Genomic DNA, 14,940 nt, shown 5'->3' on the forward strand with positions numbered 1-14,940 from the left:
CTCACACTCCCCCATCACTCACACTCCCCCATCACTCACACTCCCTCATCACTCACACTCCCCCATCACTCACACTCTCCCATCACTCACACTCCCTCATCACTCACACTCCCTCATCACTCAACCACTTCACCCACACTCCATCACCCAACCACCTCACTCCACCTCTCACTTTCCCTCCTTACACACACTCCTCCCATCTCACCAACCTCACTCTTTCACTTCAGCCACACTCCCAAACTCGCTCTCCTTTCACTCTACCACTTCATCATCTCAGCATCACTCCTCCCTCCTTCTCTCCTCACTCGCCCTCCTCGCCCGGACTCCCTCGCCCTGGCTAACACGCTCTCCCCACTCAAGTTCATTTGTTGATCCCTGAGCAGAAATGTGTGAACCATGTGCTGCTCATGGGCGGACACATTCGCTGCAATTCCTAAGGCAGCAGATAAAGTGCCCGTGCATTGTATACCACGCATAGGCAGAACCAATTACAAACTGCAGTATATACCAGATATTAACTTTGCATTGCAAGGATGGGACTTTCAGCTTCTAAGATAATGTTTTTTATATTTTTCTCAGTTTTTCGGATAATTGACATGATATATCTCTCCGTTTTTTATCCTTGTTTGTCAGTGACGTTTCATTCAGTCTCGAGACTCTTTTTCAGGAGGGTCTTGCCAAGTTTTCACAGTAGGGCGCTGATGTTTAGATGTGTCATCCCAGTTGAATAATTGGCAGTGTAATTTTCCAGCATTGGACATGTTTGGTCAATGCCAGTTACATTGTAACTTGTTGTTGCCGTATATTATATTGCATAATAACTCAACGTGCCTTCCGGCTAACGAAAGTGACCGTCATCCGATGGCTCGTGACACCACTTGTGGAGGTAAAACCGCGGCTTGTGACGTCATGGAAGTCACTGCTTGTGACGTCACGTTTTTTTGGGTAAATCCGAAGCTATTTCGATTTCCTCCATACATCAAATGTGGTTATTGTTTAATGTACATCACGTGTAATGTATGGAGAGAGAGAGAGAAAAACTAAACAATAGGTTAACTTAAACATTGCATACTGTGACCTTTAACATTCCCCTTGAAAGCTTTATCATCACCATTATCAGCCATGATCAATCCACTGCTGGATAGAGACCACCCCTAGACATCGTCTGATATGACACATGGCCCACGAGCCACGATAGAGTGATAAACATTTTTTTTATCCACATTTATCGGCTTCAGTATTATTAAAACAATTCGCGAACCACAGCCTCCTGACTGCCTCGACAGGCCTCGTGACACATCCAGCCAGTGGCGTGCAGGCACACGCACGTGGCGTGCACCTTCGCGGAGTTTGTTTCGTAGACATTGCCAACACTTTTGGAAGACTAAAACACACACAAAAAAGTGGAGTCCTTTCCCTATTTCCTGCAGGGCTCTCCAAGGCACGGGATAGTCTGGTTACGCCCAATGCAGCCGCCTGGGGCAAGTGTCAGACCTTTCCCTAGCCGTGTCTGGATTCGGGTCGTCTTGGCCCAAAGCCACAGAACCATTCTTCGAGTACCATTTCTCTGCAAGGTCTGTCTGCCCTGTGACAGGGGTAAGCACGTACAAAAAACGCCGAATACTTTTACACGTTGGTACCGTCTGAGCTGTCAACACCTGCACGTGGCACGAATAACGTTTAATTGCCAATGAAAGTGAACGATGCAATAACCCTGTGTGATGAGTATGCCATCAAAACACACAACTTGTGTTCCGACTTCTGATCTGCTCCGTGGTGTTGCAACGCGTTTGCTAGGTCCTCTCGTGCAGTGTTTTTTGCCGTGTCGGCGGAATTATTAATGATGGCAAGAGCGATGATTTATTAATCACTTCCAACGGTGACCAAAGTAAACAATCAAACGCGAGGCAGGCATCACAGACCGCACACATCAATAGCAAACAACATAAATTGTAAACACAGCACGTCAGTTCACGACAACATACTCCAGTGTAAACATTCAGTAGAATCGGGCGGCTTCTTTAAAGACTTTAGTAAATAAATTATTAGGTTACCGTAATCCCCAGATTATGCTATTCTTTGGAAAGTAAGACGCACCCCTGACCTGTGCTCGGCGTCAATAAAGTTATACAAATCTGGTATTGCACACACACAGAATAAAGTTATACAAATATGGTCTTGCACACACACACATACCCAGCTATCTCCATATATATAAAAGGCAAAGTTGTGAATATGTGTGTCTGTTCAAAATGTTTAGCGTACTTCCCGACATGTAACAAACTTGAAATTTGCCATGTGGGTACTTTCCAGACTGTACACCATGCAAACATTTATTAAAATACACTTTTGGGGGGGGGGGGGGGGAGCTCAATAATGAATATATTTTTTGCACGGCAAGTGAGCTGTGACGTCAAATCTGTCACGTGACCCGCGCATGTGGAAGCGTAACGCATTGTAGTGTAGTGGTTAGCGCGCTGTCTGTGTGTGTCTGTGTGTGACCGTGTGTGTGATCTGGGCAAGGTCCCATCGGTGAGCTCCTCCGGCAAGCAAGGCTGCGTTGGCTGGGTCATGTGGCCCGCATGCCCAGCCACCGCATGCCGAAACAGCTTTTGTTCGGCCGGATCGAGGGGGCTAAACGGGCGCGGCACGGGCTAGAGAAGAGATGGAGTGATGTAGTACAGGAGGACGTGGAGCTGAGTGGACTTGCCGATAACTGGTACCAGCGGTGTCAAGATCGGCCTCTGTGGAGGCTCGTGAAGGACGCTACTGGGCAGTTGGAGGCAGTCGCCCTCCAACAACAACCGAGGGCGGAGGAGCGACGCTCACAACAACGAGCGGAGCGCCGGGTGGCTAAAGCACAGCAGGTTGGCACATTAGGGGGCACAGGTAGTGCATCAGCCAGTCATCTCAGTCATCTTAGTCAGTCGACCCGTGGCACCTGGGTCTGCCCCGTGACCTCCTGCCAGCGGGCGTTCGACACTCCACGTAGCCTCAAGGTGCACATGGCCTGGCACAAGCGTCGTGGTGACGTCACCGCCACTTCGTGGCGAATGGCGATTGTTGTTGTTGTGTGTTGTGCAGCAGGGTGTGTGTGTTTGTGCAGCAGGGTGTTGTGTGGGGAGCGGTAGTGTAGTGGTTAGCGCGCTGCGCAACGAACCCGGCGCCCCGAGTTCGATTCCCGCTCACGGCCACCACCTGTGACGATTATTTTAACCGATCCTGGGCCTCCCCTAGGTCGACTCAGCATCAAACGGGTAACTGGTGTGGTGTGTGAACATCGCCACTGGGGAGACAAAGGCGGCCGGGCGTGGTGAATCCAAGTCCCGGGCGAAGCCGGGTAGTACAGCTCGTCAGGTTTTAAAACGCAACCCGAACGTTTGCTTCAAAATACAGGGGGGAAAGGTGCACTTAAATACTTCCTACATTTACAGCCATCTTCTGTCTGAGGGTACGGTTGGCTACGTATTGGTGCAAAACGAAGTTCAGCAGACACAAAGTTGAGCCTTCGTCAGGATGTCATCCGTTGCCTTCTCCCCCTGCCCATATTAAACATTTCATGCCACACTCTCAGCTCTTTTTAGATTGTGGCTATCACAGGGCCCAATGTGCACAATGTCCTGGTGATGTCATCTTGCGATGCACAGTCTGCTGCGATTCCTGCTGTTTTGCTGTTCCAGACACACCAGGTTGACTGTCCATCACAATCATCGTCGTGCTTTGCACAGTTTATAGTTTAAAATAGATTGCTGTTATTATCTAATTTAAGTGCTTTTATGGCTGTTGTGCCTCATTCTTCAGCCGGTCATAACTCCACATTCATGACCTGTTTTTAATTTCCAGAAAATGTTATAAGGTATAGTCATCATAACATTATTGTAAATAGTTAAGCATAATAAATATAGCTAGCCCCAAGTACAGTTTGGAACGCCTCGTGTGCATATACTTTATTGTTGTATCACATTCTTGCAATTAAACTGCATACTTGACATCGCTTTCTCGTCTGGAGCGGTGTTCAGGGAAATATTTTGGCGCACCACACAACAATCTCACCTGCTTTAGTACTCGTGATCCTGCAACAGGATGTGTGTGCAGCAGGGTGTGTGTTGTGCAGCAGCGTGTGTGTGTGTGTTTTGCAGCAATTCGTATGTTGTGCAGCAAGGTGTGTGTGTGTTTGTGCAGCAGGGTGTGTGTGTGTGCAGCAGGGTGTGTGTGTGTGTGTTTGTGCAACAGGGTATGTATGTGTGATGTGTTGTGCAGCAGGGTTTGTGTGATGTGCAGCAGGGTGTGTTTGTGCAGCAGGGTGTGTTGTGCAGCAGGGTGTGTGTGTATTGGTACAGCAGGGTGTGTGTGTATTTGTGCAGCAGGGTGTGTGTGTGTTGTGCAGCAGGGTGTGTGTTAATGCAGCAGGGTGTTGTGCAGCAGGGTGTGTGTGTGTTTGTGCAGCGGTGTGTGTGTGTGGAATGTGTTAGTGCAGCAGGGTGTGTGTGTATTGTGCAGCAGGCTGTGTGTTAGTGCAGTAGGGTGTGTGTGTGTTGTGCAGCAGGGTGTGTGTGTTTGTGCAGCAGGGTGTGTGTGTGTTGTGCAGCAGGGTGTGTGTGTTGTGCAGCAGGGTGTGTGTGTTGTGCAGCACGGTGTGTGTGTGTTGTGCAGCAGGATGTGTGTTTGTGCAGCAGGGTGTGTGTGTGTGTTGTGCAGCAGGGTATGTGTGTGTGGTGTGTTTTTGTGCAGATTTGCTGAGCATTTCTGTGAGGTCCTGGGGGAGGGGAAATCCCTCAGCCAGGAAAACATCGTGGCACAAAGTGGGGATGACCCTGCTGAGGCTGCACTGCCTCAAATATTGGAAGAAGTCACCCCCTCTGAGTGGCTGCCTGAGGTGCCATCTGTTGAGGAAGTAATGAAGGCGATCCGGATCTGAGACCAGGAAAGGCACCGGGTAGAGATGATCTCCCAAGCGAAATGCTGAGGGAGGGTGCATTTGTGCACAGACTGCCCTATATGACATCATAACAACAGTCTGGACCACTGGACGGGTTCCGCAGGATTGGAAGGATGCCCTGGTGGTCCCCCTCTTTAAGAAGGGGGACCGCACAGACTGTAACAACCACAGGGGCATCTCACTCCTCAGTGTGCCGGGAAAGGTCCTGGCAAGGATTATTCAACATCGCCTTGCCAGGCACGCTGAGGAGAGGCTTGCGGAGCCCCAATGCGGTTTCAGGAAAGGGCGGTCCTGCACAGATGCCATATTTTCCGTCCGTCTGCTACAGCAGAGGTGTAGGGAATTCCAACAAGACCTACATCTCTGCTTTATTGACCTGGTCAAGGCCTATGATACCATCAGTAGGCCTGGGCTCTGGGTTGTTCTTCGTGCTTTTGGAGTACCTGACCCTCTGCTCACGATCATTAAGGACCTTCATGATGGTGAGCGGGCCAGGGTAAAACTACGTGGCCGGGAGTCAGAGCCATTCCCTGTACTCCTTGGGGTGCGACAGGGATGTCCACTGGCTCCCACATTATTTAACATCTATTTTGACCACGTGGTTCGTGAAGCCTTCAATAGCTTTAGCGGGGGAATCTCCATATTCTACAGATATAATGGGAGGCTGATCGATGCCCGGGTGCGGTCAAGGGATGGCTCCCTATTGCTCAACCACGTTATGTATGCTGATGATTTGGTAATAGCTGCTCATTCAGAGGAGGAGTTGGAGACGCTGCTGCTGAGACTGGAGCGTGCCACTAAGAGGTGGGGCCTTACCATCAGTCCCACCAAAACGAAGCACCTGCCTGGGTATTTTGTGCCATCGGACACACCACCCCCACAACTCCCAATCAGTGATGGGGCAGTTGTGGAGAGAGTGGAGAGTTTCCCATACCTGGGCAGTGTGCTTATGACCGGCTCCAGTTTAACAGCAGAGGTCTCACTCCGAATCAGTCGAGCGGCATTATCTTTTCATCGGTTGCGTAACGCTGTGTGGAAGCTACCTGGTCTGTCGCTCCGCACTAAGCTTCAGGTCTTCTCGGCCACGGTCATTCCCTCCCTTCTCTACGCTTGCGAAACGTGGACCCCCCTAATGGAACATCTTCGCCGGTTAGAAACATTTAGGCTGGCCTGCCTACGATCCATCCTGGGTTTAACCAGACTGGATTGTGTCAGGAGCGCACAAATCCTTGAAAAATCTGGATAAAGCCCCATCAGTGAGCTCCTCCGGCAGGCAAGGCTGCGTTGGCTGGGTCATGTAGCCCGCATGCCCAGCCACCGCATGCCGAAACAGCTTTTGTTCGGCCGGATCGAGGGGGCTAAACGGGCGCGGCACGGGCTAGAGAAGAGATGGAGTGACGTGGTACAGGAGGACGTGGAGCTGAGTGGACTTGCGGATGACTGGTACCAGCGGTGTCAAGATCGGCCTCTGTGGAGGAGGTTCGTGAAGGACGCTACTGGGCAGTTGGAGGTAGTCGCCCTCCAACAACAACGGAGGGCGGAGGAGCGACGCTCACAACAATGAGCGGAGCGCCGGGTGGCTGAAGCACAGCGGGTTGGCACAGTAGGAGGCACAGGTGGTGCATCAGCCAGTCATCTCAGTCATTTCAGTCGGTCGACCCGTGGCACCTGGGTCTGCCCCGTGACCTGCCAGCGGGCGTTCGACACTTCACGTGGCCTCAAGGTGCACATGGCCTGGCACAAGCGTCGTGGTGACGTCACCGCCACTTAGTGGCGAATGGCGGTTGTTGTTGTGTGTGTGTGTACTCATGGGGTTGGGTGGTCGACGTCTAACGCAGCGGATCAGCGCTGGCCATTTACGGACCCATTTCGGCTTCCTTGAAAGGACGTCGATGGCCCTCAATCGTGTTGTGCTCACAGGTTGCACTTTGGGAGACGTGGGACCGGTGCTTTAATTTCCTGAGCACCTAGGAGGTCCGAACCTTGCTTCATGGTGCCGCAAGGTCCGAGCGCCACACTCCCCCCGCTCCCCCCAGATACATTTCACACGCGCAGGGGTCTCGAGGGGGAGCGCCTTCGAACCGGCACAACTCGCGGAGATGAGAGACGGAAACTTTTCACGCAACACGTGGACCCACGTGTGGTGCACCCCAATAGGCACGGCGGGACGAGCCGATAGGCCTTTGGAGAAACGATTCTCGCTCCAATTATAGTGGCTTTAAATAAATGCGCACACTTATCATTGCATTGGAACAGATTGCTAAGCACGTGCGGTGCTTCAGAGATAGACCGTAATGGAGAGAAAGAGACATAAATGGTCACGTTTGCCGTCATTGCCACGACTGACATGCGATTGATGATGTGGTTGTACCATTTCCTCATCGTCGTCGTCATCATCAGCCACGATCTATGCACTGCTGGATGAAGGCCTCACCAAGACGTTGCCATCTTTTGATGCAGCAATCCATTTGGCTGATGCACACGAGCCGATCCGATCGCTCCGTCTCCGCGGGGGACGTCCTCCCGGGCGCGTTCCCTCCTTTGACTGCCACTCCGCAGTTAGTCTCGACCGACGGTCTTCGTCCCCTCTAGCGTAGACGCCGCGTCCTGACCAAGCCCCCACGTACTCTGCCTAACGGTCCGTATGGCAGTTAATATTATAATCATGGTCGACAACAAGATTGTTTTTGTTATAAATAAAGTCGCGTTAATCAGTTGCTTGGGAATGGAGTCGTGGCAAAATGTTTAGCTCACTGCGCTTTGAAACCCCGGCGAACCGAGTTTTATTTCCTGGGCACGGCTTAGATGTGTCGCAGCTGATATCAGAACCGGCATTCCTTGCTCCCGTCTTCACCAACTCACACTGACCAGCACGGTCAACTGTGGCCACGTGGATCGCGTGGCGTGGCCGTGCCGACTGAGAATGCCTTGGGATCTGATTGTTATGATTGAGATGGCCTTGACCAAAAGCGTCGCTTTAGTAATTCTCCACTCGCAGAGGTCTCTTGTGGTATGCCAGCAATTGTTAATTACTGCAGAGATGTACATTTATAGGGTATCGGCTGGGAGCCGTGGTTTGATGAATGGTTTCGCCAGCAGCGGTGCGGTCAGCGAAAAGACTCGTATACATTCCTCCCATGCAGCCAGGGCCACTTCATTAGTCTGAGCCAGCCGTCGACTGTACACACCACTGTCTACCGGCGTTTTCGCTCGCATCAACCGCTAATTTCTCGGCCACCTTCCTAACGCCTAATCTGCACGTTGTTGAGGTTTCTTAATGCATTTATTTATTTATTTGTAAATGCTCGCAGGACTTAAAACAAAACGCAAAGTTACGCATTGACTTGTGAAATTGCAGTTTTGGCACTGTCGCATGTGCGTGTGTCTGTGTGTGACAGAGAGAGATTGTTTTTCATACTCGCTGAAACTGCAGGTTTCTGCGCAGAGTCTGTGCCAATCACAGGAGACCCGTTGAAGTATCTGTTGGCTTCATGCCAAGTCCCCAGTTTTGAAACTTGCCTCTCGATGAATTTGCTTATTGTGCGAGGAGACAGCTTGTGTGTTGGTTAATGCGATGCTTTTGCGCAAGCCATTACATGCCACAGTAATGGTCTCTTACAGTTGGTTAATTTACAGAGGATTTCTTCGAACCAACATTCAGAGAAATGTGACCTTTTCAAGGAACGATCATCCTTATCGCCTTTTAGGAACCATTCTGTTTATAGCTTCATTGCCAGTAGACTTTATTTTTTTCAAGTCTAGACGTTTGTGGAATTCAGTGTGATGTTTAACAAGTCATTCGCACAGACCATAGTCTTCGCTTTGTTTTTATGCGATTGTAGCAATTGATGTATTAACAAAAGAAGAATAACCCATTGACAATTGGGTAATTGCACCATATCCTGTATATTATCACCACGATCAGCCATGATGAACCCACTGCTGGAGGAAGTCCTCCCCACAATTGTCGCCACCTCTTACAATCCTGCAACTTCACAATCCGTCTTGCCCCAGCACGTGAGTTAACGTCATCGCTACATCCCTGTGGTGGTCATTGTCTTTGGCGTGTTCTCTCTTTTAGCTTCTATTCCATTACCAGTCTCGTCCACCGGCTACCATCCCTTCTAGCCATGCGCTCTGCCCAAAGCCACGCACTTTAACAAACAACATATCCACGCGTTCCTCTTTCTATCACCTAATGCAGTCCCCAGGGTCCATCTCTTAATGCTTCTGCACTTTTTAACCTTCTTGTTCGTTTGTCAGTGTCTGTGTTAGTGATCCATAAGTCATAACAGGTCATATGCAATGATTAATAACTTTCCCGTTCTAAATGCACTGCCAACTGCTTTTCCCCCTCCTCTTCAACTGGGGATCTGAGTGCGATGGCCCAGATATCATTCAGTAGCAAGTAATACTTAAATCGGTTCTGCCACCCCTTCGCTTCACTATTGTGCCCTAACTAACGTGGTGAAGTATAGTCAAACAACCTCCATGCCTAAACATGTTGTGTGGTTATGCCTTCGTCCAGCAGTGGATTGACAAAGGGCTGTGTCTTGTGGTTTGTATATTTTTTAAAAGTCAAAAGTGAGGGAGGTCTTTTTCAAACTAAAACGCTTTGCTATGACATTTTTTTTTTGTAAAAGTAATTTGGGTCCCATCAGCTGTGTGTCACGCAGCCCGCTGTGTGCGTGTCTCTTCGTTGCGTTGTGTTGGCGATACCAATGCTGCCGCTAACAGATTACCTCTGAGCGAGGGCATTCAGCCAACGCGTGAAGCCCTTTCATGCACAAGCAAGGGCCACAATCGTGGGATCTTCTGCAGCCCTTCCACTAATTACCCTCACCTCTAATCTCTCACAGCCACCATTATCGACACGGAGAGACATTTGCCTAGGGGTCACGAAAACAGTTTGAGATCCCATCAAGGCGATTGATTTTCCTGCATTTATATTCGGGCCGGGCTGGGGCGAAAATGTTTACCTGGGTGGACTGGGGTTGGTCGGGTTAAGCGAGAATTACGCAGCGCGAATGGACACCGCTGCAAGGGGTTTGCCAAGCTGTTACGAGCCTCGTTATTAATGAAGCTGTTATAAGGTCAAGAAAAAAATCTATTACTCCGTAAACTATTTTTGTGTGTGTTTTGTTCGAAAACCGTAGCAGCTGAAGCTGTCACAGGCTATCAGCCGCTGGCTGGCGTGGCATGATGAATGGCGACCCTGTGGTGCTGACTCCCCGCTTTTGAAGAGTTCTTTGTCCACAGATGTGGGCGCACGATGAGGACAAATGTAAACACGATCCCTCTCTGGACATTCATTGGCCCGTGGAAGCGCATTGTCCGCAGGTCTCATCTCGTTCCGCCTCGCTACCGCTGAAGGTCCCCTCAGGCGTTTGGCAGTGCCACCTCGTAACCGGCGGACAGCTCTCCGCCAGACGGCAGTCGTGCCAAGAAGCCTCGCACGCACCTGGCCAGGTGGTGGCTGGGTGACCCCCGTCTGTGAACGAGTTTCGCGAGAATGCCGCTGGAAGATTACGAGGAGATGACACGTGTTTAACCCGTGGCCTAATTGCATCATGGCTAGCGCGCTGGACTCGCGATCCAGAGATCGCCGGTTCGATTCCGATCGAACCGGTGTGGGTTTCTGAAATTCTCCAGCTCCTGCCCACCCAGTTGTGCCCATGGGTGAGACCACAGTCATTCGATCGGTAGGTCACTTGTGGCGAAGTAAAGCGTTGGTGCTTCCACCTCTGCCAAGATTCTTCCAGTGTGAAGAGTAGGCCAAGTATCTTCTAGAGAGGGTCTCTCGATGCTTCCTCTCTTTCGGCGTGACAAAGTAATTGTAGGGCTGTGCCTTTATGTTTTTGTTATTACTCTATTTCTGTAGCCCATGTGTGGAGTATAGGACGCTTTGGAAATGTATGCAGAATTGATTAATTCAAATGCGGCACTTTGGGGAGTTTTTGTAATTATTTACATGCTAATGTGGCAACTTTTCCCCAGATAAAAGAACACAGGATGTGAGTTTATCACGTGATAATGCAAACAGTGCTTGCAGCATATTAGTGTAAACGGAGTAAAAAAAATGCATTTGATCTCCATGTAGAAATTGGAATTGGGCAAACAAATGTAAATTCAAACAAGGCTGCTTTGCTAAGTTACTGTGTTCAGCACACTACTGAAAATGTATGACCCAGTTATCTTTATTAAGGGTATTGTAATATCCCCAAGCAAAACACATCCCATGATGTTAATGCAGCATGAGCTGGCAAAGCATGCTGTGCATCTGCACATTACATTACTAGACTAAATATCTCCCCAATGGACCACTGTGAAATGGTGGTACATTGAGTGAATTATAAGATCCTGCTGCTGCTGACTTACAAGCCTCTCAATGCGAACACTATGAAACGCATTTTTTTTTTATTTTACCTGATAAGGCCCACAATATTTACAGGAACTGGTCCGTTTTTATACTCCAACAATGTCCCCGAGATCTTTGGATCTCCTTCTTCGAATTACTCCGAGGTCAAGGCTCATTTCCTCGGGTGATCGGGCTATTGTCAGTGCAGCTTCCAGACTGCAGGATGCTTTGCCGTTGGTAATATAATCAGACATTTGGAGTCGTTCGAGACGTTTACGTCCTTGTTGAAAACGCCCCTCTTTAATTTGGCATTTACCCCGAATTCTGACCATTTACCCTGGTTCTGTTTATTTCCTGATTTCCTCACAGGGCGCATTGGCAGCTACGAGGTGAAGTGCGCCTTACAGATGTTTATTATTAGACAGTACTGCATATAGCAACCTGCAATGACCACTGGCCGGCGTGGTGAAGTATGGTCAAACTCCCCATGACTGACAAGGCATGGGGAGGCTTCCATTCAGGTGTTGATTGACAAAGGTCTGTACATTATATATAAATATATATTTTCTAAAAAAATATTTCCACTGGAATATCCCTTGAGATGGAACTACTCTTATGTAAGGGTGTCCGAGGTAAAACATATGCAAATGATAAAAAAATACTGCTACCTAGATTTTTCACAGTTGCGCTGTATAGCTCTCGGGTTGAGAGAAAATGTGGGAGCATAAAAGTGCAGAACCCTGGAGAAACTTCCAGCACGTGGAGCAAAACGTCGGACATCGTGCCGAACAGCACGCGGCACGACCCTCTCAAAATGGCCGACAAATATTTTTTTTTTAATCCCAAATCCAACAAGAGTTTCTCATCTATCGGCACAATACTGTGAAAATGTTGACCTTTAAAATGCCGCCATTGCGGACAATGTGCTCGTGAGATTAATGGCATCGTTGGGCAGTGAAAGCTGCCTTGCTTTTTCACACATCGTGGCTGTGCTGTCCGGTGATTGGGCACTTGCCTCGATGGTGGTGCCAGGGTTCTCTGGCGTGAGCCTTCTAATGGTGCGCCCCAGCGAATTACATTTGGGCGGGTGGCTGTGGGAGAGGGCCCAAAGTTATCGGGGTCAGCCCGCCGTGCGCAACAGGGAAATAAAACAAGGACGGGAGCTCTTCAAACGAATTCTACAGCGTGCGGCAAAGGCGGAGAGAGGGGTGGGAGGCAGCGTTGGGTCGAATACGCACACGAACAGCCCCTCATGTCAGTCCACTGCTGGATGACGGCCTACCCACGCCGTACAGGTCGTGCGGGTTTTTTTAAAATCACCGTACTTAATCAAACGATAGTCAATGCGGGTTGGTGATGTGGCAGGGAAAGTTAGGACCGTTTCATATATCATTCATCACTGATGTTAGCCATGGCCCGGATTCGAACTCAGGTCGCCGGATTCACGGTGCAACGCGCTATAGACTCCACCACCGTTCTAACTTACGAGGCAGTGATCTTCTTTGTGGTTTAAACTCGCCAGGGGTCTGCCTTTGTGGTTTTATTATCTACAAGAAGCAGTAGGGTCTGCAAAATACTCCTATTGTCTTTGCCCCGATTCTTCCTATTATCTGGGATTAGCCGCAGTTTTTCTTACCAAACCGCATTGCGGAATAAATGTCTCGCAGATAAGAGCAACTACTTGTAAAATGCCTCGTGTTATCCGCAATTTGTTTAATGGACGAACGGAGTAAGTGCACAGATAACCCCACGGATGATAGTATCCGTGATTTCCATCCCCCACGTCACCGCGGATAAGAGGAGCTCTCCAGAACCACGTGCCGGGATGATGAGGTTGTGGCATTGTCGCTGAGCTCGCTGTCGTCGAGGAGTCTTTTTGTGTCCCTGCGTCCCTGACAAGTCATGCATTCTTTTGTTCTCCTCTTCCTACAGGGACCTGAGGTTCAACAGAATCCGAGAAATTCCCCCAGGAGCGTTCAAGAAGTTAAAAAACCTCAATACACTGTAAGTACAAAAGATGCTATTGTGGTGGCCATGCTTGCTTGTAATAACATTATCGATGTAAAACACAATCCCTCGCAGCGATTGCACTTAAAATGTCAATAAAAGACTTGCTTTGTCTGCGCCGGGGCTGGCCAACCCAACGCAATTCCGACGCAGCCGAGTGAGACGAAAATGTGCCCTCGGCAAGCGTGGAAAACCTCGGGGTCCACAGTGACGAGTCCAGGTGAAGACGGGCGGTCACGAGCCCTCCACCATCGCCGCCCCCTCCTAGGAAGTTTTAGATCAGCCTTTGGCATGGTGCAAATGTTTCCTACAGATGTTCACATAGCCGATCTAGTCAGGTATCCAGCTTACACATCATCAGTCGCCGGGCGAGTCGGACATGTGACCTACGGGACTGGGGCAAATGAGTCCACCGCTGTTCCGTTAATTGTCACAATCCATGGCGGAGACCCGATGCACATTTACTTTAATCTCTCGGCTCGTTTTTGCCATCCTGTTTGTCTAGCTTCTTCCCTTTTTTATATCTCGTGTGTGCAGTGTTGTCTGCTTCAGAAGTCAAAGTCAAAATGTCACATTTCCAAAAGCATCGAGTTCTCACGCTGGTGATTCGATAGAGATATCGTGAGCCTCAAGATTTGATACGGTCCTTTTTGCAGACATGTTATGTGAACAAATACACTTTGTCAATTATTGTAGTGTGTTGGGTAACACCTGGTGTGGTGTGTGGAGCGGTAGTGTCATGGTTAGTGCAAACTGGTGACCCAAGTTCGATATCCGCTCACAGTCAACATCGGTGACAAATATCTGAACTGCTCCCGGCCTTCCCTAGTCTGCTCTGGCCTTAAATTAGTACCTGGTGCAGTGTGTAAACATCAGCATTGGGGAGGCAAAGGCGGCCCGGCGTGGTGCTGGCCACCCACCCCCTTGTGTGCCGCGTTGGCTTTAGTATCTGCTCGCTAAAAGCACTTGCCCCAGCAGCCTGTTCAAACTCTACGGGGGATCGTTGACTTTGGGGTGGTGAACCCTGCAAAACGAGAATGGTTGATTTCTCGTACACATGTGGACCCTAACCTGAACCTTAAAGTAAAACACGTGAGTAGAAAAACGTGGTTGAAGTTAGATACATTGATTTATTTCGATATTCGTGTGCACGTGCTTGTGCTAAAGCATACAATCCTCAATATGAAAATTGGGATAAAAGTTTGCGTAAAAAAATATACACGTCTGGCATTTGCCAGCCAACGCATCTGTGGAAAATAATACCTTGTGTTTCATGAATCCATTTATATAGGAATTAAGTACGTGAGAGCATCTGGTTAAAAGCTTGTAAAACATTTTTAGACATAATAAAATACACAACCTCCCTTCTCATCTTTTGTGGCATCTCCTGAATTACTGTTGCGTTTTTTTTTTAAATTCATAATACACTTTGAGAATCGCTTCTGGAATCCGGTGGTCGCTCTCTCCAGTGAGAGCAGTGGCACTGGCTCCCACCAAACACCGCGGAGGTGCAGTTGTAAATCGGCTTCGTTGGTGCCGGCGTGCCGCGCGTTCTCGTGACGCGCGTGGGCGTTGATGCGTCCGTTGCCGCCCGTGTCCCGAGTGACGGTCGCGCCGCGTCATTACGATTACGAAT

The 14,940-nt window shown here is 49.4% G+C and overlaps 1 protein-coding gene across 2 annotated transcripts in view; it reads left to right on the forward strand.

Annotated features, from left to right (window-relative positions):
• The window catches only part of PXDN (peroxidasin), a 71,114-nt gene that overhangs the window by 925 nt on the left and 55,249 nt on the right, over positions 1-14,940 (forward strand). For both annotated transcript variants that reach the window (XM_032961828.2, XM_076069998.1), the window contains exon 2: positions 13,230-13,301. In XM_032961828.2, the coding sequence (XP_032817719.1) occupies positions 13,230-13,301 (72 nt within the window). The remainder of the gene's footprint in view (positions 1-13,229; positions 13,302-14,940) is intronic.

Source organism: Petromyzon marinus, chromosome 27 (assembly GCF_048934315.1).
Source record: "Petromyzon marinus isolate PM22_M1 ecotype Great Lakes invasive population chromosome 27, UKy_Petmar_22M1.pri1.0, whole genome shotgun sequence".
Taxonomy (NCBI): Eukaryota; Metazoa; Chordata; class Hyperoartia; order Petromyzontiformes; family Petromyzontidae; genus Petromyzon; species Petromyzon marinus.